The sequence below is a fragment of the Pleurodeles waltl genome, chromosome 1_1 (assembly GCF_031143425.1).
Source record: "Pleurodeles waltl isolate 20211129_DDA chromosome 1_1, aPleWal1.hap1.20221129, whole genome shotgun sequence".
Lineage (NCBI taxonomy): Eukaryota > Metazoa > Chordata > Amphibia > Caudata > Salamandridae > Pleurodeles > Pleurodeles waltl.
The window spans coordinates 985,659,433-985,685,329 of record NC_090436.1 but is presented as its reverse complement, the minus strand read 5'-3'; the positions used below and the strand labels follow the sequence as shown (position 1 = coordinate 985,685,329).

Genomic DNA, 25,897 nt, shown 5'->3' with positions numbered 1-25,897 from the left:
GTAACCAAATGTTCATAGACACTGTTCAGTCTTTCATCTCGTAGTGACTCTGCCAAAATATAAGAGATTATCTCACAATACTACATTTAACATCTATTCAATAGACATGGAGAAATTAAATCAAGCACTGATCATGTCAAGAGATTATATAACAGTAAAAACTATTTATAGAAAAATTGCACAACTCAAGATCGATTACAACAAGTACTGATCATGTCAAACAATAAGAGATTATCTAACAGTAAAAACTACATACAACAACCTTACAGTACTCTGGGATTGATTACATTGAGTACTGATGATGTTAAACAATAAGAGATTGTCTAACAGTAAACAAACTACATACAACAACTTTACAGTACTCTGGGATTGATTACAGCAACTACTAATCATACCAAACTAAAATAGATTATATGAAATAAAAACTGAAGGCACCTCTTTAAGGAACACTACACCATGACGCATTAAATAGTCCACCCCGCTAACCACTCCGAACCTAGCACCCCTGATTGGGATTTACTGTCTGATGATATTTCTGCCTTCCACCCTGTAAAGCATTTAATGAACTCTATATCTTTATAATACTCAAGAATGCACCACACGAGGTACTGACAATGCTCCACAATTATGTTTTCTAACAGTAACTACATTTAACAATTGTATAATATGCAAGGATGTTGTGAATGTCGGATTGTTTGCTTGAAATAATCAATCTGACAGACCATAGATGCACCACTGAGATACAGTTGATATTGAAGGAAATAACTTCACCTGAGTTAGCGAAGACCACTGTCCTGCAATTTGTTCAGTTATCTTCTGGTTAGATGCTCAATTGTAAAAGGAGTTACCATTGACTTTGAATAAACATCCTTCTTTCATAGCACCCTGAGTGTAAGAACTGTACATTGAAGGAAGGTCTAAAACACATTTAGGATTTGATATATAACTGACCTGTTTTGCCGTGTTATCCTTCTTGACTAATCCAGTAGCTGCAGCAATATTTCCAGCTCCTTCAACTGTTTTATGAGCTACTGCTGTCACGCCTGTCACAACTGCATCACCAACATGAGACACTTGCTCTTTGGTCTTTTCAGCCACTGAAAATTAAGGCAGCTTTTAATTAGCTCTTAGGAATGGCAAGAAAAAACAATGAATGTCTTTGTTAACATGATATTGGAAAATTAAATGTTACCCTCCAATTTAAACAAAACTTTATAAAAATAAATACCAACAAATAATGTTTACGATGAAACAAATTATAATAATTAATATAACACTGTTTTTATTTGTTAGGCAGTAATAGTTTCTGAACTTTATTTATTTTAATGGAATAATTATGACATCAGTAGATTAAATATTTTATTGCACCTTATTTTTGATGTGACACTGGAGCTGGCATTCAGTCCTTTCTGAAAGAGCTAATAGCATCTCACTGATATAAATCATGTGAAGACTCTAATTACATGCTCTCAGCCTCAAGCCTTACTGTTTTTATCTGTGCTGACATTCATAATCATTCCCATTTTTAGTTAAGGCTAGGTGCTTGAAAACACTTTAAATTTAAAACAGTTGCTGAAGAAGACCTTCTCAAAGCTGAGTTCTGTGGGATAATCCTGGCTTGGATTTAAATCACAGAGGACTTAGAAAAGGTGCTTCCTAACCTGGATGGCCAAAGTTTTATACTCTGGCTGCCCAGTGCAGACCCCTGGCTTGTTTACCGATGTTCATGAAATCCTCCAGTGCTGAATCACGTGGTTCTTTTTCAATAGAACTCACAATTTCATGGTTTTTACCAAAGTACTTAGATGTATTGTTTAATCAAATGATTGCCTTTGTTGATCAGAGATTTCCCTTTTTGAATTTTCATTGAATTAAACTTATCCCGAGCAACTTGATGAAGGTACACAAAACATTTTACCTGAGATTTCTGCATATCTCATTGACATAGCTTAACCTCTTTAATAAGCATGAACCGGTCACTTCTTTGAGGTCTGATGTCTCTGGCAAGGTAAACTGTTCCTACACTGGCTCACTGATTCATGGCAAGGAAATCAAGTGAGCAGGGAAAATCTGTCTAAAAGTTATTTACCCTTTTAAATAGGGGCACTAGCTGAAGGGGAAAATCTGGGGTTTAAAAAAGGGAAGGGAAATATTTTGGAGTCAAACAAGATGCTTTTGGGTCTATGTGGTTTGTTGGCAATGGGCTAGGAAATATCATAACACCCCCCACAGATATTTAGCAGTAGTACATTTTAAAATGTATCTGTATCTCTCAGTAGGATCATTTGGCTCCTACCCTGAGTTCGGGGTAGTCACACGAAGATATAAACTTTATTGTTGCATAGCAAAACACTTTACAGTGTAATGGGAATAGAGGACAGGAGCAGTTTCTCTGCTCTCCAGGGACAATTCTTCATTCTAATAATTTCCCTTCAAGATAAAAGTACCAAAACAGATACTGTCTATTCCTCTACCATCCACCTCTTTTTTGTATATATTGCAGATGTTTTCATTGATAATAAGCATGATTTCATGTATACGACTTTGTCATAGATCTATTATGCACTGCTTAGGCTTCCATTGCCACCTAAATAAGTCCAAGTCATTCAGTGGCTGTGACTTCATCCATGTTAAAGGGCATTGCTCCCAAAATCAGATAATCACCGGAGCCCAAACAGTGGCTGGGTTCATACAATGCACTAATCTTGCCCTGCTGCTAGTTTATAATCTTCAGTAGTCCCACACTTTCCATTGTCCATCATCATGACTGTTAGAAAAAGTAAATTGCTCCCTAGTGCACACAAGTGACTCTGCAACATGACCCACTTATTCAGCCACTACTGCTAACCAGGCAGTTCCCAATGGAACCTTCCTTTAAACTCTTAAAAGTAGTGAGATCTTCGCTTTCCTGCTGAATGTCTATAGCAACTTGACCAAGGCAAAATGTCAAGTACGTCATCGTATTTTGTGTAATTTCAAGAAATTAGCATTACACTTGTTAAGTGAAATTCCCAAAACTGTGCCATTATAACATGGAATTATTCCACATTTGTGGCAACATTATAGTGCAGGAGTGCAGAAACAATGTGAACAATGAAAGTGTGTGCTCCTGTTGTTCGTGAGCGTGTGGTTTTGGCCCTATTCTATTGGTGTTAAATGCATCCTCATGCACAAAATAGACTCAAGGACATGACTCAAGTTAAAATATAATGCTAAACAACAGTATTGGCTGATTTTCTTGAAATTTGGCATGCTTATGCAGAAGCAAATTATTTGAATTTCACACACGCCTAATATCAATCCCATCAACTTTGACAATTACTTCTGATCATTCACTATTCATTTTAACAGGCAAACACAGCACAGCACAGAGATAGCAAACATCTACGTGTGTGACGATACACTACATATCACTGACAGTAATGACCCTTGTTACCTCATCCTCTTTAATCTCTCTATTGTTTTGACACGATCGCCTATCAAGCAACCCACAACTTCCTTGTCCCATGTGTGTGTGGCTGTAGTCGATTTTATTTTGCAGTAGATCACCTTCTGTCAAATCAACAGATAAATCTGCAGACAAATAAAAACCTCAAGCTCATAAAGTATTTCCATGACCTGTGTGACCCCTCAAAGATCCCCATTGTTCTTCTACTCATCTTCCATATGGAACCTCATTGAATATGACTAACCAACAAGAACATCAACATCCATAGTTATGTGTAGCTCACGATGAGACCTTATTGGATTCATTGAGTACTTATGCTAATAATCTAAAATACTGCCTTTCTTCCATTTAAGTTTCGATGTTGAAAATCTCCCTGAAACTCAGCCCCCAAACAATGGAGTTTGTCCTGATCAGCAAACACTGCAGCCAAGTTAAAGTAAGTGCAAGAACAGTTCATAATGATGAAACTTAAATTCACCTCTTCATTTTTGGGCGGTGTTACAATACATCCTGTATCATATTCAAAATCCTCTGCATGACATTCAGCACAATGAACTGCAACATGTTACCCTAAATCTCAGCAACAATCAGGATGGCTGGCAGCTAGCACAACATCAGCAGCAATGAAAAGCCTATGCTGTAGACTAAGAAATGAAAAAAGAAACAATCAGATGACATTCCTTCCGTTATTTCACACTTCAGACTTGAAACTACTTTCCTTCACAGCTCCATTAATGCCTTTTTCTTCTTTCATTCCAAAAAAGTTTCAAAACTCACCTCATCAAGGGTTACCTCACCACAAAGTAACTAAAGCTATTGAATCTTTGATAACGGTTCCCATGTCACACTTCTCAAACAACTGCCCAACCTAGGTACCCGTCTTAAATCCCTCTCTTTGGCGTACTTCTTACCTCTCCCATAGACCATGAACAGTGCATTTTGTACGTACCCGGGGATCTAAGCACTCCGTTGAGCTTAGCTGAGCTGAGGTGTACTGCGGCATGAATGGGTCACATCCCCATTTCCACACAATAATGCTGTGCAGCACCAGTGCAACCTGTAGGGCTGCCATCAGCAAAATGACATGAAGGGCTGTCTCACAATAGAACTGGCTTGTGACAAAAGGAGGGCTATCTAACCTGAATTAGGATATAAGTGAGCTTGCATTTAGGCACATCAGAGACCAATCCTTCCAGTGTGGTACTACTCAAACAGGAAAGGCCTTCAGACATTTTTTTAGCTCTCGTGGTGGTGGAAAGAGGCATCTTTGAGGAGAAAAGGGAGCAGGTACAACCCGGGTGCTACAGTGACAACTGAAAAATTGTATGTTGTATAGCGGCATATATGGACTGTCTCCTTATCTCTCTCCCACAATCACTATATGGCAGCAATGTGACCCCCAGTTTGCTGCCTGTTAAATGCCATGGTGGGCTGTCCAGAGACAGGCCCAGCTGGTAGCTTCAGGATAGGTTTATTGTTTTTGCAGTCATGCATGTGCTGACCACTATGTGATTTAGAGATTTATCACTATCTGGATTCAATATATGGAGGAGGTGAGAGACTGACACAGAGACATCACGGAGAGAGTGTTTGTGATTTTTCTCATTCTCTTTCTTTTTCCTTGCCTTCACCTCTCATTCTGACCGCCTTCTCCTCTAACATGAGGTGGCCCCCATTAACTGATGTATGAATGAGGTGAACAGCGTCTTCTATAGTGGTCATTGGCAGGACACGGCCAGCAGTAAAGGAAACGTATTAAAAGGGGTTAGTACATTATCCTGGTAGGCTGCCAAGAGCCACAGAGCTAGTCTAGACTTCGTCCAATGTACTTTCAAGAGCTGACTTCACCAAGCGAGGATTGAAGCTGCCCACTGCTGAAGAGGGGGCATTTAGTCTGAAACTGTGCATATTGCTTCCTGGTATCTCTGCACACAACTACGGGATGTACACTTGGATGAATGGGTACATACCACTAACAAGAGGCCAAGCAATAAGGGAGGTCTGTCCACTGCAATAATGCACCACACCCTTTGGCAGTCTCATTAGAACGTACCATTCACCCACCTGCCTGTTTTGTAATCCTACCGACAGTTGTCTTTCACTAAAGTACTGTCAGATGGTGCTTCATAACCACCCCAGACGTCTATAACAATGCTGGAAACTACTTAGGACACCATCCTGAAAGAAATCACAGTGATGAGCACTACGTTCACTTCCTTTGATGCCACGATAAACAAACTGTCTGTAGAGATCAAGTTCCTGCAAACTCACCTCACAACTCTTCAGCGCCGCCTTTTTACATCCGACAAGCAAGTTAACAAATCGGACAGACAGCTTTGCAAGGAAAAGGTTCGGCCAAGAAAATCAGGTTGTGGCAATGAAAAGCCACCAAATTAGTTGACCTGTCCCACTGGGATAACATCTGACTTCATGGAGTGCTAGAGTAGATTAAGAGAGGTGATATGATCACCTTCCTGCCTACCTTTCTGCCACCCCTCCTGCACATTAAATTCAAGAGCTCGTACATGCTTTGGTCCACATGCTCAAGGCATGCCACTTAACTCAGGGTAAATTATTGCATGCCTCTTGAGACATCAACACACTAAGTTCACTATTCAGACTGCATAGCAGATTGGGGCCCAATGAGGCAAGATGACTTTCTTGCGCACATCGTAGCTGACTTCTCCCATGATATCGCCATTAATAGGAGGGGCTGCTGTGCATTCTGCCCTAGAAGGAGGAATGATAATATCAAATTTGGACTATTAGATTCAGCAACTAAGATTATGACTGTCAATGAGTGCACATCTGAATCTGACAATCCAAATTAATTAGCCAACTGTCTGGATGCTATTCGAGAAATGTTGATGGATGTCAGAACAGCACAGGGTATTGGGGAAACACAGACAGAAGAACAGCAACAAGGCCAATGTCATTCATTCAAAACCCATGTAACACAATTGTATTGGAAGTAGGCTATTCATTAGAGGCAATCAGATAGAGAAGGGCTTCACTGGGTTTTCTACATCCTTGCTGAAATTAGGGATAAAGTTCAATCACATTTTAAAGAATATCTTCCAACAGAACATTAAAGCTACTCATATCTTTTCCCCATGTTTTACTGCAAGAGCAGATGGTATTTGACCTGTCTATGTGAGCTATTTTTTCTATTGTTCTTGATCACTTTATTTTTGGAAGCAGGGTGGTACGGCATTGACCTGATCTCCCCACGTTCTGTTATTTCCAGATGTCACTCGGGTTGAGGGTTATTCTCTCAATTTGTTTATTAATCACTTATCTATTTTTGCCACCCCCTTGCGTTGTGGTTGCTGGCTCTGCCCTCACTGTTTAACAGCATTACTGTATCACTTTTCAGAGTGACATATCGGGCAGCCGGAGATGGGATAGTTCCCATAGCTTAGAGACCCAGTTAAGCCTCATGGAAATCCCTATTGAAGGCGATTACAATTTACTTTCCAAATTCGTAGCTACTAGACTATATTCGCTTAGAGGACAGTCACAGTGTTGCCTTCAGGAGATTCCTCTGACATATTCTGGCACACAAAGAGTTTCTTTAGCTAGCATTTGTTCTTACCCCTATACACCCTAGACAACTCACATAGTGCTAATGATAGTTCTCCACCTCTTTTTCACTGAAAACTTCCCTCTCAGCCATATGACCCAGGGAAACACACAAAGTGTACTGATGCTTATATTGTTCATGGATGTGAATGATCCTACCAATTTTGTTAGAAGGAAGAAGATCCTGAAATACATACACCTGAATTACATACACCTTAACAGGGCTAATATAACCCTCCCTTGGGAAATTCATATACCTTAAAATGAAATAGGGACTGTGTTGGGAGGGTGGTCAATAGCTGCTGTATAAATCTTGAAGCTGATGCTATAGCTACTTGGTAGATGGCTACTAACCTCTATAGGAAAGCATGGTAGTGATCCTGCTCCACAGGCCCTCTCAATATAAGATTATAGAAACATGGACAAACCCCTGGAGTCAATATGTCGACTTGAAACTAAAGACAAGTGACCAGATCCCCATTATAGATGCTGCATATGCACCCAGTGGTTCCATATCTGTTTTCTTAGCCTACCTAGACAGAATATACACAGAATGTGAAAAGACTAAATTAATTGTAGTCATCAACTGGAACTTAGCTACTGACCCCTCCATAGATGGGACTGTACCAAATGACACATATGACGCTGAGAACAGGGAGGTACTGCATGAGCTCGTAATTGGTCATGCATAAGTGGACATATTTAGGATTGAACATCCCTCTGATAGGTGCCGTACATTTCTCTCCAGTACATAACACTTCATCATCTACAGACTTCTTTTTGGTCCCCAGAGCCTCATTATAACATCCATTCAAGACAAATATTTTACCAGGTAGGGTATCAGATCACATCCCTATATCAACGGATTCAATAATATGCTGCGGATCACTCTCACTTGTTTCTAGAATATGCAGGCCTCAACATACTGCCTACTGGAAAAAATCAGGCTTTGAATGCCCATGTCAGACTCTACAGGCCAGAGAATGAGCACTTGGTCTCCTTCCCACATGATGTTTGGGTGGCAGGCAAGGCAATGTGGCAGGGGTTCTTCAGGAGAGACTCACCAATTGCTAAAAGAAAGGCCTGTAAAGAAAGGAAAAATCTTGAACCCTCTATTTTACAACTCATAGTTCACTACAGTTTACATCCTACACTGCACTTATATCGCTTTAGAGGCAGAAAAAACTGTGCACAAAGGACCACACTTCATGGGTCGAAAAAGCTCTTGTAAAAGTTAAATGTTGGCAAGGTGAGAAAGCCAAATGAAGGTTGACCTTCCAGCTCTGACGGAGGGAAACACAAATGGCTATACCAGCAATCAGGACCCTTCTGGTGAAGTCTTCACACATTCAGAGGATATTTCTGAGGCATTTGCTTTCTTCTATCAGTCATAATGGATCAAACGTTGTGATTTTTGAGGCAGCCGAGGGTGAAAGATGCCCTCAAGAAGTGGAAGGTGCAACCCAGCTGGAAAGAGCTCCTCCAGGAATCCAATGAGGTGAAGGAGCAAACCATGGAGCTCATGGAACTGCATCAACATTGTTAGAGGGGGCAGAGGGTACAGAGCTGCTTCCATGCGTTGGTAAGGGGTATGAGAGACCTGGAATGAGAGCTTCTCAACAGATGCCCGTCAATATGGGGCGAGGCTTAGCCAGTCCTGTTAGGGGAGTGCAAGGGAACTGTGTGAGAGGAGCAGCTGATCCCTGGAAAGGGGGTTCAGACCTAGAGATGGTGGAGCCTCACTTTCTTGCTATCAGATATATCAGATTGGTCTAGTGATTAAAGGCACTCCACTGAGGGTGACCTCAGTGGCAGCTTGCTAAGCAATATAAGTGAAGCCCAGGTTAGCAGCACTCAGTGAACAATCAGAAAGGCAGCAGGAAAATCTGGTACCAATGGAAGGAATGGAACCTGTGTAAGCGGGTTGAAGTGGGACTATTCTGATGCACGGACTTTAAGCAGCAATTTAGGCCCCCAGGATTTGTCAACACATGACCAGTCTGCAGAGGTACAAACTCTAGAGGCTATATACCAGAGAAAAGACAAAGGCTGATGGCCACCATGCCAAAGTCGTACCCAGAAAACTCCAGGAGACAATGTGGAAGCTGACTAAAACTTGTTCTGAGATTTCAGAGAGGGATGACTGCCCTGGAGGACAGGGTGATGACTATAGAGGTGGACTTGGCAGCCAAGCAGAAGCCCATGAAGCACAACTTAAGGACATACAAAGGAAGCTGGAAGACTTTGAAAACCAGCAAAGGAGTAACAGTTTAAGAGTAGTAGTGTTGGAAAATGGGTTATTGGTAGGGCAGGTAGGTACCTACACCTAGCAACAAGCCACAAACCTCCACAAAAGTACAGTTAGGTCTCAGTAAATTAATCCCAGCTCTACCCTTGGTAGCTTGGCATCGAGCGTCAAGGCTTAACTTAGGAGACAAAGGCCCTCATTCTGACCTTGGCGGGCGGCGGAGGCCGCCCGCCAAAGTCCCGCCGTCAGATTACCGTTCCGCGGTCGAAAGACCGCGGCGGTAATTCTGACTTTCCCGCTGGGCTGGCGGGCGGTCGCCTTCAGACCGCCCGCCAGCCCAGCGGGAAAGAGGCTTCCACGATGAAGCCGGCTCGGAATCGAGCCGGCGGAGTGGAAGCTGTGCGACGGGTGCAGTTGCACCCGTCGCGTATTTCACTGTCTGCGCAGCAGACAGTGAAATACTTGTAGGGGCCCTCTTACGGGGGCCCCTGCAATGCCCATGCCAGTGGCATGGGCACTGCAGGGGCCCCCAGGGGCCCGCGACCCCCCCTACCGCCATCCGGATCCCGGCGGTCCGACCGCCGGGATCTGGATGGCGGTAGGGGGGGTCGGAATCCCCGCGGCGGTGAAGCAAGCTGCGCCGCCGCGGAGGATTCAATGGGGCGGCGGTACACTGGTGGGACCCCGCCAGTGGTGCCGGTCCGACCGCGGCTTTACCGCCGCGGTCGGAATCCCCATTGGAGCACCGCCGGCCTGTCGGCGGTGCTCCCGCGGTCCTCCGCCCTGGCGGTCAAAGACCGCCAGGGTCAGAATGACCACCAAAGTGTAAAGCATTCAAATATCACAAAACAGTAATTAAATAAAACACAGGAAACAGTTTAAAAATCCAAAACCAATTTATAAAAATAGCTTATATTTTTATCTTTAAAATGACACAAAAACGATTAAAATCGGTTCAGGGGAACCGGAGATATGAATTTTTAAAGTATTATTATTTTCTAGCGCTTAGAAACAAAAAGCGCCAATCGGGTCATCTGGTTGCACCAGGACCGGGACAAAGTCAAACTTTCAGGCCGACCGCGATGGAGCCCTGCTCGGATACAGGTCGCGGGAAGCCTCGGTTAAAAAGTTACCTTCTGACTTAGTCTTTATTTTGAAGTTTTTCTTCACCGGGACGAACCTGCCAGTTGGATCCGACCTCCTGGAGCCCTTGTCCGGATACGCGAAGTCGGTTTCCTCGGTGGTGATTTCTACCTTCGGACTTAGTCGTTTTTTCGAGATGAAAATCCTTCGACCGGGGTAAACCTGGATCTTGATCCGACGTCCGTGGAGCCCTTCTCGGATACGATGGCTGGAAGGTCCCGGTCAACTTTTTACGTTCGGACTTAGTCTCTTTTTCGGATGTTTTTCTTGACCGGGACGAACCACGAAGTCAGGCCGGGTCGCGGTTGAGGCAAGCCGGCTAGAATTTCCGCGTCGAGTCGGTCACTTTATGGAGCTTTTTTCTAAAATTTCTCCAATCTTTTCCAAACTTCTGGGGCTTCACCCAGATGTTCTTTTAAGGTTCTTTTGGGGTCCACAGCTCACCCCAAGGGTCCAGAAGTTCTGTGATGGTCCTTGGGAAGTGCGGACTTCAACTCCAAGAGTGCACCTGGCGCAAACTCCTTTTTGGCCACTGGGCAGTGGTCAGCTGGTCACTTTTTCAGGAGTTGGTGCAGGGGACTCTGGTTAGCAATTTTGCACCTGTAGCAAACAGGGAGTCCCTCCTTGAACCAGTGGAAGCCAGGCAAAGTCCTTCTTGTGGTGAAGCCCAAGTGTGCAGCTGGTGCAGTCTTTCTGAGTGCAGGGTCCAGGTGCAGGCCAGGGGTCCAGCAGGGCAGTCCTTCTTCTCCTTGTAGTTCTTTCTTCTTGAAATTTGGTGGGGATCTGAGGCGTGGGTGCAGGTCTGCCAGTTTTATCCTTGCTCCTGGGTGAAAAGCAGGGGGGCCCTGGTCCTCCAATCAGGGACAGGGTCGTCCCCCTGTGATGACCACTTCCTGGGAAGTGTGGCAAAAATCCATCCCAGAAGGCAACAGTCTCTAAAAATCCAAAATGGATGAATCTGATTTTTAGAGGAGAGATCTGGCTGAGCCCACCCACTGGTGTGGCTAAAAATCATAAACACACCCCTCTCCTGCCCTCTCCTAATCTAATCAAGGGGGCACCTAGCTGTCTGGGGTTGCAGGATGTGGGGGTGTTGCTGGGTGCTCCAGATGTCCTTCTCTGCCTTTGAAGACCAGTTTGGCAGCCCTCCCCCTTCCTGCCTCACCATGTGCTGAGGGGAGATTCTCTCCCCCAAGCACATTCCTTTGTGTGAAGTCAGGCCACTTCACACCTCATTAAAGTAGCCTGGCAGAAGCTGCTGCAGGCTGGCCAATCAGAGCACAGGAGCAAAAACAATGCAGAGCTGAAATTGGCAACTTTTTAGGTAAAGTCTAAACTTTTTACCTGCACTAGTTATATTAAATCCAACAACTGGAAGTTGTGGGATTTATTATAACAATCAATTTGATACCAAATTCTTGGTATGTAACATTTAAGGAGACTTTAAAATTTAAAATAAAGTCTGCCCATTCTAGCCTATGAAGGCCATTTACTTCAATGAGGGAAAAACGAATTTGGCTGTTTTTACCTCACCAGGGCTTATAAATCTATTTTTATAAAGTCCCTGCTTATAGTTACATGGCACCCAGCCCTAGGGGCACATAGGGCACACCTTAGGGGTGACTTATATGTAAAAATAAGGTAGTTTAAGACTTTGGAAGTACCTTTAATTCCAAAGTCGAATTTGCATATAACTTTAATTTAAAAGCAGCCAGCAAGGCAGGCTTGCTTTTAAAATGACACTGGGCACCTCAGCAATGCACCTAGGTGTGCACCACCTATGCTGTGGTCCCTAAACCTACATGCCCTACCATATACTAGGGACTTATTGGTAGGTTTACTTAGCCAATTATAATTAGCCTAATTTGCATATCCATTTTACACAGAGCACAGGCCCTGGGACTGGTTAGCAGTACCCAGGGCACCATCAGAGTCAGGAAAACACCAGCATAAAGTGGAAAATGGGGGCAAAAAGTTATGGGGCCTCTGTAATCAGCCCCAGTTTCTCACACAACCCCCCCCCCAGCCCACACGCCCAGGAGACTCAGCCCAACCCTGGGAGAGTCTTCCTGGCTTGTTAGGCGAGGAAGACAGTGAAGAAAACTGGCTGTCCCTTTGCAGGGCCTACTCTGCCTTATATCCTCCTGTCAGGGTCACTCCCTCTGGGTAGTGAACCCACCCCAACAGTAAAAGGACCCAACTCAAACTGAAACTTCCCTCTAGGGGGGTTTTCCTCCTCTCTCTCTGCCAACTTGGGTAGTGAGGTGCCCACCTCCCCTACTCCTAACTTTGCTAGGGCAAGACCTAGCTTACCCAAAGAGGTCACCCAACACTTGAGCAACCCCACCATGACCAACAGGGTCAGGGGGCCTACTTTGCTATTGGCCTTGGGGTCTGCCTCCCAGGCCAAGTACAGTGCTGCCAGGAAGGCTAGCACCCAGCAGAGGCTACTGACAGCTGTCAGTACCCAGAACCACACCCTAAGCTCTCCACTGACAGGTGGCTGAGCTGCTTTAAGGGCAACTTTGGGGTCCTGGCACCCCTCTTGCTGTCTAGAGTGGGGGGCTACCACCTCCTGTGGCAGACACCCTCCTTCCACTCTCCCTTCTGTCAGTGCAGGGGCAACACCTTGCATCTGGACAGCTGCCTGACTACTCAGGACTTCCTTGGGGTCAGGTGAGGCCTCACCAGTGCCAACTCTGGGCTCCCCCCTTACTGGGGCAGAAGGCCCTTGGCTCCCTGGAACTCTCTTCAAGAGTGGCCTACCCTTCCTTTTCTTCTTTCCTTTTCTTGGGGACCCCTGTCTCCTAACTGTAGGGACTGACTCCCCAGGACTTTGGGTTGGGGGGGCGCCCTGGGCGACCACCCCATCTGTGACCAGACTCACCTCTGGGAGGTCATTGCCCAGGATACAATCTAGGGGAAGGTCAGCACTGACTACCACCCTAATCCAGTCAAGGATACCCTCCCTCTCTAGGGGCACTATGGCTACAGGTTTGGAGGTGACCTCCCCTGTGGCTATCCTGACTTTCTTTGTCTTTCCTGGGACATACATGTCTGGGGTCACTAACCGGTCACTCACTACAGTGTGACTGGCACAGGTGTCTCTCAGGCCAGTGGTAGGGATCCCATTCACTTGAATGTGGTGGAAGTGCCTACTCCCACCCTCAGGGATCACCAGCTTACCATCTGGTCCTGTCTCCCAGCACAATGCTAGGAGGACTTCATCATCTGAGGAATCCTCCTCTATGGCTACACTGGACAGCCCAGTGCTAACCACCTTCTTTGGACAGGCTGCATCTCCTCTGAAGTGACCTGTCTGCTGACAGTCAAAGCAAGCCCTACTGTCCAAGAGCTTTTTTAACCCTGGGTCTCCCTGTCTCTGCATGTCAGAGTGGGAGTGGGATTTACTCTCCTCCTTCTTAGGGTTCTGGGGTACAGAGGGAGTCTCTGTGGTGGGCTTACCACCTCCCTCCTTAGGTTTTTGGGGACCTGTCCCCCCCTTCTTGGAGTCTCCCCCCTGGGACTTGACAACCACCCTGGTTCTCAACCACTCATCAGCTGCCTCCCCTAGCTCTCTAGGGTTGGTCAGCTTAGAGTCCACTAGATGCTGGCGTAACCTTTCTTGGATACAATTGGTCAAGATGTGCTCTCTCATGATCAGATTGTATAACCCCTCATAAGTATTTACTTTGTTGCCAATAATCCAGCCCTCTAGTGCCTTTAGTGAGGTGTCCACAAAGTCAACCCAAGACTGGGTACTGACCTTCTGGGTGTCCCTGAACTTCATTCTATATTGCTCTGGGGTCAGACCAAACTTCTTGACTAAGCACCTCTTCATACTAGGGTATGAATCTGCCTCCTCCCCCCTTAAGGTCAGAAGCCTATCCCTCCCTGAGTTGGGGACCAACTCCCACAAAAGGGAACCCCAGTATTGAGGCTTAACCCTTCTCATTTGGAGTGCCCTCTCAAAGGCCCCTAGCCACTTATCTATGTCATCCCCCTCTACATAAGCAGGAACCACCCCCTTGGGTAATCTGGGGCAAACTCCCCCACCCATGGACACCTCAGCTTCTTTATCGCTGCTTCCATCTCTTCTTTCTTTGCTTGCCCACTTTTTCTTTTCTAGGGCAAGCTTATCTGCCTCCAAAGCTATGTAGGCTAGCTGGGCTTCCAGCTCTCTCTCCCTGATGGATGGGTTCTCTTCTCCTGAAAGGACCCTCTTCCTACCACTAGCTTTGGGTCTGCGCCTAGTGACTGTATCCAGTGAGGACCGTTCCTCCTCTTCCTCACTTGGGGTCTGATGCCTTTCCTCCCCTGAGTGGTTAGAGTTAGCATCATCCTCTTTTGGTTCCTCCTCTGGAGCTTCCTCTGTCTCTACCTCTTGGGCCTCAGCCCATGCTGTCAGGGATTTAATCAGGATTTCCTTCCTGAGATTAGTGGTTGCAGGCAACCCCCTCTCAATACACAACCCCCTAAGCTGGACTACTGTCAGTGTGGGTAGGCTAGCCAGATCAAGCTCCATGGTTCCCTAGTTTTGTGTCAACAAAAACTTTTTGCAAAAATTGGTAACAGGAATTTAGAAAAATTACAAAAATTCAATAATTGAAATTAATCCAAATTAATTTTAAAAAAAAAGTAAAATTAAAAATTAAAAACAATTTTTGCACTAGGACAATTTAAAGGATTTTTAATTTGTTTTATCTAAAACTGTAACGTGATATTGAACACAAGTACAGGATCCCGTCGCTGCTTCCAATTATGTTGGAAAATGGGTTATTGGTAGGGCAGGTAGGTACCTACACCTAGCAACAAGCCACAAACCTCCACAAAAGTACAGTTAGGTCTCAGTAAATTAATCCCAGCTCTACCCTTGGTAGCTTGGCATCGAGCGTCAAGGCTTAACTTAGGAGACAAAGTGTAAAGCATTCAAATATCACAAAACAGTAGTTAAATAAAACACAGGAAACAGTTTAAAAATCCAAAACCAATTTATGAAAATAGCTTATATTTTTATCTTTAAAATGACACAAAAACGATTAAAATCGGTTCAGGGGAACCGGAGATATGAATTTTTAAAGTATTATTATTTTCTAGCGCTTAGAAACAAAAAGCGCCAATCGGGTCATCTGGTTGCACCAGGACCGGGACAAAGTCAAACTTTCAGGCCGACCGCGATGGAGCCCTGCTCGGATACAGGTCGCGGGAAGCCTCGGTTAAAAAGTTACCTTCTGACTTAGTCTTTATTTTGAAGTTTTTCTTCACCGGGACGAACCTGCCAGTTGGATCCGACCTCCTGGAGCCCTTGTCCGGATACGCGAAGTCGGTTTCCTCGGTGGTGATTTCTACCTTCGGACTTAGTCGTTTTTTCGAGATGAAAATCCTTCGACCGGGGTAAACCTGGATCTTGATCCGACGTCCGTGGAGCCCTTCTCGGATACGATGGCTGGAAGGTCCCGGTCAACTTTTTACGTTCGGACTTAGTCTCTTTTTCGGATGTTTTTCTTGACCGGGACGAACCACGAAGTCAGGCCGGGTCGCGGTTGAGGCAAGCCGGCTAGAATTTCCGCGTCGAGTCGGTCACTTTATGGAGCTTTTTTCTAAAATTTCTCCAATCTTTTCCAAACTTCTGGGGCTTCACCCAGATGTTCTTTTAAGGTTCTTTTGGGGTCCACAGCTCACCCCAAGGGTCCAGAAGTTCTGTGATGGTCCTTGGGAAGTGCGGACTTCAACTCCCAGAGTGCACCTGGCGCAAACTCCTTTTTGGCCACTGGGCAGTGGTCAGCTGGTCACTTTTTCAGGAGTTGGTGCAGGGGACTCTGGTTAGCAATTTTTCACCTGTAGCAAACAGGGAGTCCCTCCTTGAACCAGTGGAAGCCAGGCAAAGTCCTTCTTGTGGTGAAGCCCAAGTGTGCAGCTGGTGCAGTCTTTCTGAGTGCAGGGTCCAGGTGCAGGCCAGGGGTCCAGCAGGGCAGTCCTTCTTCTCCTTGTAGTTCTTTCTTCTTGAAATTTGGTGGGGATCTGAGGCGTGGGTGCAGGTCTGCCAGTTTTATCCTTGCTCCTGGGTGAAAAGCAGGGGGGCCCTGGTCCTCCAATCAGGGACAGGGTCGTCCCCCTGTGATGACCACTTCCTGGGAAGTGTGGCAAAAATCCATCCCAGAAGGCAACAGTCTCTAAAAATCCAAAATGGATGAATCTGATTTTTAGAGGAGAGATCTGGCTGAGCCCACCCACTGGTGTGGCTAAAAATCATAAACACACCCCTCTCCTGCCCTCTCCTAATCTAATCAAGGGGGCACCTAGCTGTCTGGGGTTGCAGGATGTGGGGGTGTTGCTGGGTGCTCCAGATGTCCTTCTCTGCCTTTGAAGACCAGTTTGGCAGCCCTCCCCCTTCCTGCCTCACCATGTGCTGAGGGGAGATTCTCTCCCCCAAGCACATTCCTTTGTGTGAAGTCAGGCCACTTCACACCTCATTAAAGTAGCCTGGCAGAAGCTGCTGCAGGCTGGCCAATCAGAGCACAGGAGCAAAAACAATGCAGAGCTGAAATTGGCAACTTTTTAGGTAAAGTCTAAACTTTTTACCTGCACTAGTTATATTAAATCCAACAACTGGAAGTTGTGGGATTTATTATAACAATCAATTTGATACCAAATTCTTGGTATGTAACATTTAAGGAGACTTTAAAATTTAAAATAAAGTCTGCCCATTCTAGCCTATGAAGGCCATTTACTTCAATGAGGGAAAAACGAATTTGGCTGTTTTTACCTCACCAGGGCTTATAAATCTATTTTTATAAAGTCCCTGCTTATAGTTACATGGCACCCAGCCCTAGGGGCACATAGGGCACACCTTAGGGGTGACTTATATGTAAAAATAAGGTAGTTTAAGACTTTGGAAGTACCTTTAATTCCAAAGTCGAATTTGCATATAACTTTAATTTAAAAGCAGCCAGCAAGGCAGGCTTGCTTTTAAAATGACACTGGGCACCTCAGCAATGCACCTAGGTGTGCACCACCTATGCTGTGGTCCCTAAACCTACATGCCCTACCATATACTAGGGACTTATTGGTAGGTTTACTTAGCCAATTATAATTAGCCTAATTTGCATATCCATTTTACACAGAGCACAGGCCCTGGGACTGGTTAGCAGTACCCAGGGCACCATCAGAGTCAGGAAAACACCAGCATAAAGTGGAAAATGGGGGCAAAAAGTTATGGGGCCTCTGTAATCAGCCCCAGTTTCTCACAAGTAGGGATTGAAGAAGGCCTTTAGGAGTACGATATTAGGAAATTCATTTTAAGCTTATTCCATAAAGCCTTCCCTTGACTTGTGGGTTGGAGCTACGATTGAGAAATCCAGCGGGCTCATAGGTTCCCTTTAATGAGAAAGCAATGTGATCATAATTCAGAGAAACCCAGAGTTATTCTGTTTTATTTTTGGGAACTTTCTTTTGTGGCAGGCTGTGTATGAAAAGACTAGACCAGATTCCAAACTTAGGGCCTGATTATGACCTAGGCGGATGGGATACACGGTCACAAACATGACGGATATCCTGTCCGCTGTATTACAAGTTTGATTATATCCTATGGAACTTGTAAAACGGCTGGAGGTACATCCGTCACGTTAGTGACAGAGTATCCCATTCTCCAAGGTCGTAATCAGGCCCCTAGTGTTGATGACCATTCTTTGTTTTGTTAGATCTGATTTCTGTTAGGTAACAGTAGAAAGGAACTGGAGGCTTTGACAATTGGTTAAACCTTTCCAGGACAAAGGAGCTCAAGCCTTTCTGATAAATCCAGCAAGGCTTAAAGTTATTAGGGTTGATTAGACATATGTGTTGAACTCCGAAATCAAGACTAAGGATTTTTTAAATTAAATTATTTATTGGTTTCAGATGTATAAACCTTCTATAATGGCTGAAGGATCTGAGACGTACTGGAGGTGGGTTGGGGGTTTTCTTTCCTGATGGAGGAGCTGAGAATTTGGCAGGGTGCTCTTGGAAATAGCTAAAGCTGATGGAGGAGGGGAATTAATGTCAGAGATGTGAGAAGGAAATAGGAGGAAGGGAAGGGTTAGTGTTTACATGCAAATCTAATTCCTGCTCTGCTGATCTATCTTTAATTTTTCTTCTATCTTTCAGTTTTTTTTCTTTTTAAGGTCACTTGTCTCTTCTTTTCATTTCTTGGCAGTCCATTTGGTTAAGGGGACATTATGGACATCATGGTGAACAATAAAAAAAAGGTTTGATGTAATTTGGCTCTGGCAGGGTGGGGAGGGTGCACAAATGATCAATCAGACAAACACAGGTCTGGAAGCTTCACTAGGGTGGGTGGGGCATGGGGGTGTGGTGGGTAGAATAGGTAATTCAAAGAAAGGGGGGCATCCTGTACTCCAGAGAACAAGGGTAATACAATCAACAGTAAAAATGTAAAACTAATATTCTTTGTATGGGTATGGTATTCACAAAAAAAGATTTTTGTTAAACAACATTCCAGTATTGTCAACCAGTCAACCATAACAAATGGACAGCTAGAATGGGTAGGCAGGATGAGGGCAGACTGATGGAGGTGGGAGGATGGGGTCATGATTAGGGTACCAGGGGGCTCCGGATTGAAATGTTAATTCCACATTGTCCAGCTTTTAAACTAATCACATTAATGGGGGTGCGACAAGTTTGGAATGTGGGCACCATAGACAGATTGCTCATCAGGAATGATGCAAGATATAAGATTGCGCTACTGCACAGCTAATGTATGTGGGTTAAACAATAGGTCCACAAGGTTGTTTGTTGCAGAAGTGTTTAGATCATTTAAAGCTGACAATATATATGCACAAGAGACATATATACCGTGGGACAAGAAGGCTTGGCTCAGTATAAGAGGGTATAATCTTCCGGCCTGTACTCCACAGGGTTTTCAAATGAAGAGGGTTGCAATTTTGTCTAGAAATAGCCTAGCTGTAGTTAAACTGTCCCTAGTAGATAAATTGGGTAAATGGATGGTAGTGGAATGTCAAATTGGGGGTATAAATATTATTTGTTGTTCTATCTATGGCTTTAATGTAGATAAGGCTGCAGTTATTGAGAGCCTGGACCTAGAACTTGCTTCTTGCCCAACCCCCTTTGTACTATGTGGGGACCTGAATATTCATATGGAAATAAATCAAAGTTTGGATATCCAGGACAATATAGTGGAAGGAAACCCTGCATATATATAGAGCCGTTTGTTAGCTGCTGGAGGATCATGGGTTGTTGGACGTGTAGGCCAGGCTTAAAGTCCCAGATCGGAGCTACACATATGTCTCTCATCCACACAAGAAGCATGTGAGGCTATACTGTTTATTAATCACAGCTGCTTTAGTTGTAACACTAGCATTAAGAGACTTCAAAGGGTTTTTGAATATCATAATCCCCTAATCCTAGAGATTATTGGTATGATCGTTTGATAGGAAATTACTGCTGAATGTAGACTATCTGGAGCATATGAGAAGGTGGTTGAGTGAGTTTTTGATGAATAACAGACATAGGCCCTCATCCCTGGCATGGGCAGTGCAGGGGCCCCCTAACAGGGCCCCATACAGATTTTCACTGTCTGCTTTGCAGACAGTGAAAATCGCGCCGGGTGCCACTGCACCCGTCGCACCCCTGCAACTCCGCCGACTCCATTCGGAGCCGGCTTCCTCGTTGCAGGGGCTTTCCCGCTGGGCCGGCGGGCGATCTTCTGGCGATCGCCCGCCGGCCCAGCGGGAAAGTCAAAATGACCCCCGCGGTCTTATGACCGCTGTGCGGTCTTTAGGCGGTTTCCGACCGGCGGGCGGCGCCCGCCGCCCGCCGTAGTCGGAATGAGGGCCATAGTGCCACTAAGGGTGCTGTGGAGGATCTGGAACCCAAAAGGATTAGTGGTGGATTAGTATAGGAAAATATGAGTACAGTATTAGTGTTAGTCCAGGGAGGTATAATTTAATTTGAGTGCAGGACATGTGAGTCTGTTAGTTGGATTGAATAAAATAATGGAAGGATGGCAGAGGGAAGAATCCAGATGTGTTAATTGGGAGATCATAGTAGTAAGATGAGGTTTGGGATGAGTAAAGGAGAGATGGAGGAGGGAAGAGTCTGTAAAAAGGGATTAGGGAGATCATAGTGGTAAAATGGGGTTTGAGATGAGTCAAAGGAGAGATACACGAGGGAAAATTGAGTACAGTTGTTTGGGACTCCAAACTGAGGTTTGGGGTGAGCAAAGAGAGGTAAAGGAGGGAAGAGTCTAGGAACGGTTATTTTGGAGATCATAGTAGTAGAATGGGGTTGGGATTAGTCAGAGAGTAGAGATAGAGGATAGATTGATAAAGGTATAGGATGAGGGTGATACAGAGTAAAGCTTTCTAGAGTATTTTTTCTCCTCTTTTACAGCAGGACTAAAGTAATAAATGGGATAAGTGTGTGTAAGGAATATAATATATTGAGATTTAAGTTGTATCGTATAAAAACAGACTTTTAAGAGTTCCAGTATTTGCATGTCATTTATTTGTGAACTTGTACAACAAAATGTATCTTTCCTCAATGCTTCAATAGTGAAATGCTTGTAGATAAATAGTTAAGATAATGTTTACCTACTGTGGTAGATAAAAAAAACAGAGACTCATAAGCATCTAATCAAACTCCTAACTATGTAATGACCTATGAACATGTTAAGCGTAGAATAATATACACATATATAGATATACATACATATATACATAATATTTATATGCTCATACGTACACCTACACATACATACATATATACATGTAACTGTAAGTAAAATATACACTGGTTAAAACTCGCCTGAAGAATATGTATATATTTTAAGATAAAATAGTTACCATACATATTTGTACAAAAAAATACACATATCTAGATATATAAATATAATCAAATTATAAATGTTTACATAACCTGGGATATGCAGTGCATTGCTATTTGAGTGTGGTAGTTATGTAACAAAGAGCCAACTCTTGGGTAGTATTCTGAAGATATAAGATGGTTAGCTGTGGATCTTATATTTGGGGGTAACGAATCCCATAGTTTGGCTGCTTGAACAGAGAAAGATGTACCACTGTTTGTCTTTTTCTTGTATGGTGGTGTTTTGAGGTGGGGTGCCAATCCTGAGCGGAGTTTTCTTTGTTGAATGTATTTGGTGCTTTTATTCCTGATGAAAAGTGGTCCTGTTCCATGTATTGCTTTGTGGGTGATACGAAGCCGCTTGAAGGTGGATCTTCTAGCAACCAGTAACCAATTTAGGGCCCTCAAGGCAAGGGAGATGTGGGTTTGTGGCTTTACATATAGGACTGGTCTGGCAGTTGTGATTGTGCTGTAGTTTTTTCATAGTAGATGGATATGATCCATGGTAGCGGCCATAGGCATAACCCAGTTTAGATAGTACAAAAGAGATTGTAGCCTGACCTTGTTTGGAAATCTGAGGTGTGGGAGGAAGCATTGCAGAGTTTCCATGGTGATGAAGCTTGATCTTGCTAATTTGTCCACTGCATTGATTGTTAACTTGGAGACCAGAGTAAGTCCAAGGTTTCTAACTTCCTTAGATAATTTAGGAGGTTGTCCGAGATCATCAGGCCAGACGCAGAGTGGGTGATAATTTTTCCAATCCCCACATGTGAGTATTTCTGTTTCGGAAACATTCAGTTTGAGATGGTTCCATGTTATCCTCTGATCAACGACTGTGAGGCACCTGAAGATTTGTGACTTTCCAATGTCTTTGGGGCATTCCAGTTTAAGGAGTATTTGTGTGTCATCTGCATAGTTGTAGTATGTGAGTTGAAATTCATTGATCATTGCCTGAAATTACATCATGTAGATGAAAACCATAGGAGAGAGGGTTGAGCCTTGAGTGGCCCCTGCTTTTGTGAAGTAGTGTTTGGACGAGAAAGGAGGAGTATGGATGACACTTGTTCTGTTTTGAAGGTAGGATGTGATTCAGTCGAGAGCAGTTCCCTCTATGCCAGCTTTGTAGAGTCTTTGTATTAGGGTGTCATGGTCGGCTGTGTCAAAGGCAGGTGAGAGGTCCAGGAAAAGTATTGCAGCAACTCCATTGTGGTCTATTGAATTTTTAAGATCATCCCAGATGGTGAGGAGGGCAGTTTCAGTGCCTCTTCATGGGCGGAATCCTGTTTGGTAGGGTGAAAGCATGGTGTTATCTTTAATGAATTGTGCCACCTGGGTGAATGTTGCTCATTCTATCAGTTTTCCCAGGAAAGGTCCATTTGTAATGGGTCTGTAGTTATTGGGTCATGTGGGGCTAGGTTTGTTTTCTTTAATAATGGGTGTATGTATGCCTTTTTAAGGTTGTCATAAAAGATTCCAGTAGTTAAATAATTGTTGATGATTCGTCATACTGGTGTGGCACCAGAGGTAGATAAAATAATTTTCTTGAAGATGTGTGATGGACAAGTGTCAGAAGGGGTGCCGGATGGCCTGCTTGCTTTGACCAGATCCATAAATTGATTTTGTGATATTTGTTTCAAGGAATGCAGAGGCTGGGTTGACTTACTGTTGGAGGGGACTTTTGGAAACAGGTTGGTGCTGGTGGTTTTCCTTTGTTTAAAAGAGGAGTCTAATGTGTCTGCCTTGGTTGTGTAATGAGTTGCCAGTTAGTCTGTAAATTCTTGAGTAATGAGATGAGTTCCTTCCATGCATTTTGGTTTTAAATATTAAATGAGAATTTTATAAAATTCTTTATTTGCAGATATAGCATTTTTTTATTCTGTCTGAGTAGTACTTTTTTAGCTATTTTGAATGATGATTTGCATATTTTGTTAAGTTTGCATAGGTTAAGTTTGTCTTGAATGTTTTGAGCCAGGTTTGTGGCAGCCTTCTGATTTGTTGTTTTATCTTTTGTAGCTCTGTATTTTGCCAAGGTGCTTGTTTTCTTTTGTCCTGTTTTGTTTTTCTGAGTGGTATTAGGACATCAAAAGCTTCCTGTAACCACTCGTAAAGTTTTTGAACAGAATTTATTGTGTCTGGATCCGTGTTGGTGGTTAGTTGTGTTTCTAAGTATTCAAAATTGAGTTTGTTCCATGGTCGATATGTGTATGTAGGTAAAGTGGTCTTGGGTGTGTTGATTTGTGGTGTTTTATGTTGGAACATTACCAACTGGTGGTCTGACCATGTGACTGATGTGATACTTTGAACAGTAACTAGTTCTGAGTTTGCAAAAATTACATCTAGGATGTGTCCAGCGATGTGTGTGGGAATGGGTACAATCTGATGTAGGTTCAATGTGACTGTGCCAGTGAGGATAGCTGTTAGATGGAACTTATTGGGTTTGTCAAACCAAATGTTTAGGTCCACAAGAATGCATCGATTCGAGTATAGTGTTATAAGGTTTGAAACTGTGTCTAGAAATGTGTCTGGGAATGTTGAATTGCTTGGTGGTGGTCTGTAAAGAATGTGGAGATTACAGGAGGAAGTTGGTGTAGGGTTGCATCTGGCGATGAGGGGCTTACAACCTTGAATGCAGATGCCTGTTTTGCTGAGATTTATTGCTTGCTTGAACATAACAGCAAGTCCACCTCCTCTTTTGCCAATTGTTTTGTGTAATGGTTTAATAGTCGGGAGGAATGGCTTCATGCAACGATGGGGCCATGTCATCCCCCAATCATGATTCAGTTATGAAGAGTAGGTCAGGTTGTGTGTCAGTGAGCAAGTCATAGAAGTGGTGCCTGTCTTTAGAGGATGATCAAGTATTTATGAGTAGGCAGTTCAGAGATTGTGTTTTGGTAGTGGCATAATTTTGTTTTGTAGAAGTGTGATCAGTATATTTTGAACTTGTAGCAGGTATGTCATTAGTGATGATATTAACTGTATGAGGGTCACAGTAGTGTTGTTTTTCTATAGCGTTCCTCATCCGACAGGCTTAGAGGGCACTTTGTTGGGTGTGTTTGTTTCTGTGGTGGAGATGGTGGTTGCCAGTGACATGGTGAGTTGTATTCTTTTTTAGAGAAGCCTTGTTGTGTAATAGACATAGGGTTGTGAAATTGTGAACAGGGGGATATTGTTTATTTTGTTTGCATTTGTTTAGGGTGGAGGGAGTATGGCTTGGGGGTGGTTGTGATGTAGCATATAGGGCATTTTCCAAGGTTCTAAATTGTACAATGGATGGGAGGAGACTGAATGAATGTTGCTGTGTTGGGGTGTTTGTGATGGATATTGGTAAAGATTGAGAATTTAGGAGTGAAGTTGGTTCAGGATTTGTTTTATTTGTGTAGTCCTGAGGGTAAGAGTAGGTGTGACAGGAAGTATTCTGAAATTGTTATTTTGATGTGCTGGTGCTTGTGTTGTGTTTTGTTTTTGTGGAGCAGTGAAAGGAAATATTGATGTAGTGTTTTTGTGAAGGAATTGTATGTGAGTTAATGTTGGCAATTGGCATTCAAATAGTACATGGGGTGGTGATGTGTTTTGGAAAGAGTGTATGTGGTATGTAAGCATTATGAGTGGTTATGTTAGATTTGATCACTGGAAGAGGTAATATGTGTGGTGGAGTGGAGTCTAAGGATTGTATGGCTGTGTGTAATTGGTAAAAAGAGGAGGAGGTTGTTAGTGTATGGTGTGATGGAAGGCTAAATATAAGGTTCTGCATGATAGAAAGGGGTCTGTTCAGAGTAAATAGAGGATAGAGCTGGTGTTTTGTATGAATGGGGTGAGTGTGTCTAGATTAAAGTTAAATCTAAAGTTACAAGTTAATCATTAAAGTTATGAATAATGTGGCTTTGTGTTATGTTGGTGGTGTGTGGATGTGTTAATGGTACAGGATAGAGTTGTGTTTTGTGTGAGAATGAAGGTGCCATGGTGTTGTAGTTGTGGTAGAATTGTGTATAGGTGTGGTTTGTGGGGTTTGATAGTGGTTGCTGAGACATTGAAATCTGTATGAGGTTTGTTTGTGGTGTATGAGTAGAATGCCTTTGCTGATATTGTGTTTGGATGTTGGTGGATGTGGAGGGCATAAGGTGGTAGCTGGTGAATGGAAAATTGGGCAACATCTCTGGCCCAAGGCCCAAACAGGCAACTGCCCTTGTCCTCTCTACCTTAAACCTCGATGCCCAGGCTGAGACACCCTCGGACGTAGGCTTAATTAGCGGTATTGGCCAATGAAACCCCAGCCTTAAACCTAACCAATCAGAATCCTGGAGTCAATGGGAGACCTGTCCCTATTAACCAATCACAGCCCCAGCCCTACCAGACAATTAAAACTAAAACCCTAAATCCAATAGGAAACCTAGCCCTCTTAGCCACTCAGAACCCTAGACCTCATGGCCTATCAAAACTGTAACCCTAAATCCTTAGTCCAGGGTTAGTCCAGTGGAAACCGTAGCCCTCTTAGCCAATCAGAACCCTGGCCCTGATGGGCAATCAGAACTGTAACTCTAAACCCTAACAGGCAATCTAAACCATAACTCTAATCCCTAAGTCCAATAGCAACCCTAAAC

At 43.9% G+C, this 25,897-nt stretch overlaps 1 protein-coding gene across 2 annotated transcripts in view; it reads right to left on the bottom strand.

Annotated features, from left to right (window-relative positions):
* The window catches only part of SNCA (synuclein alpha), a 628,022-nt gene that overhangs the window by 363,479 nt on the left and 238,646 nt on the right, over window positions 1-25,897 (bottom strand). For both annotated transcript variants that reach the window (XM_069230269.1, XM_069230270.1), the window contains exon 4: window positions 952-1,097. In XM_069230269.1, the coding sequence (XP_069086370.1) occupies window positions 952-1,097 (146 nt within the window). The remainder of the gene's footprint in view (window positions 1-951; window positions 1,098-25,897) is intronic.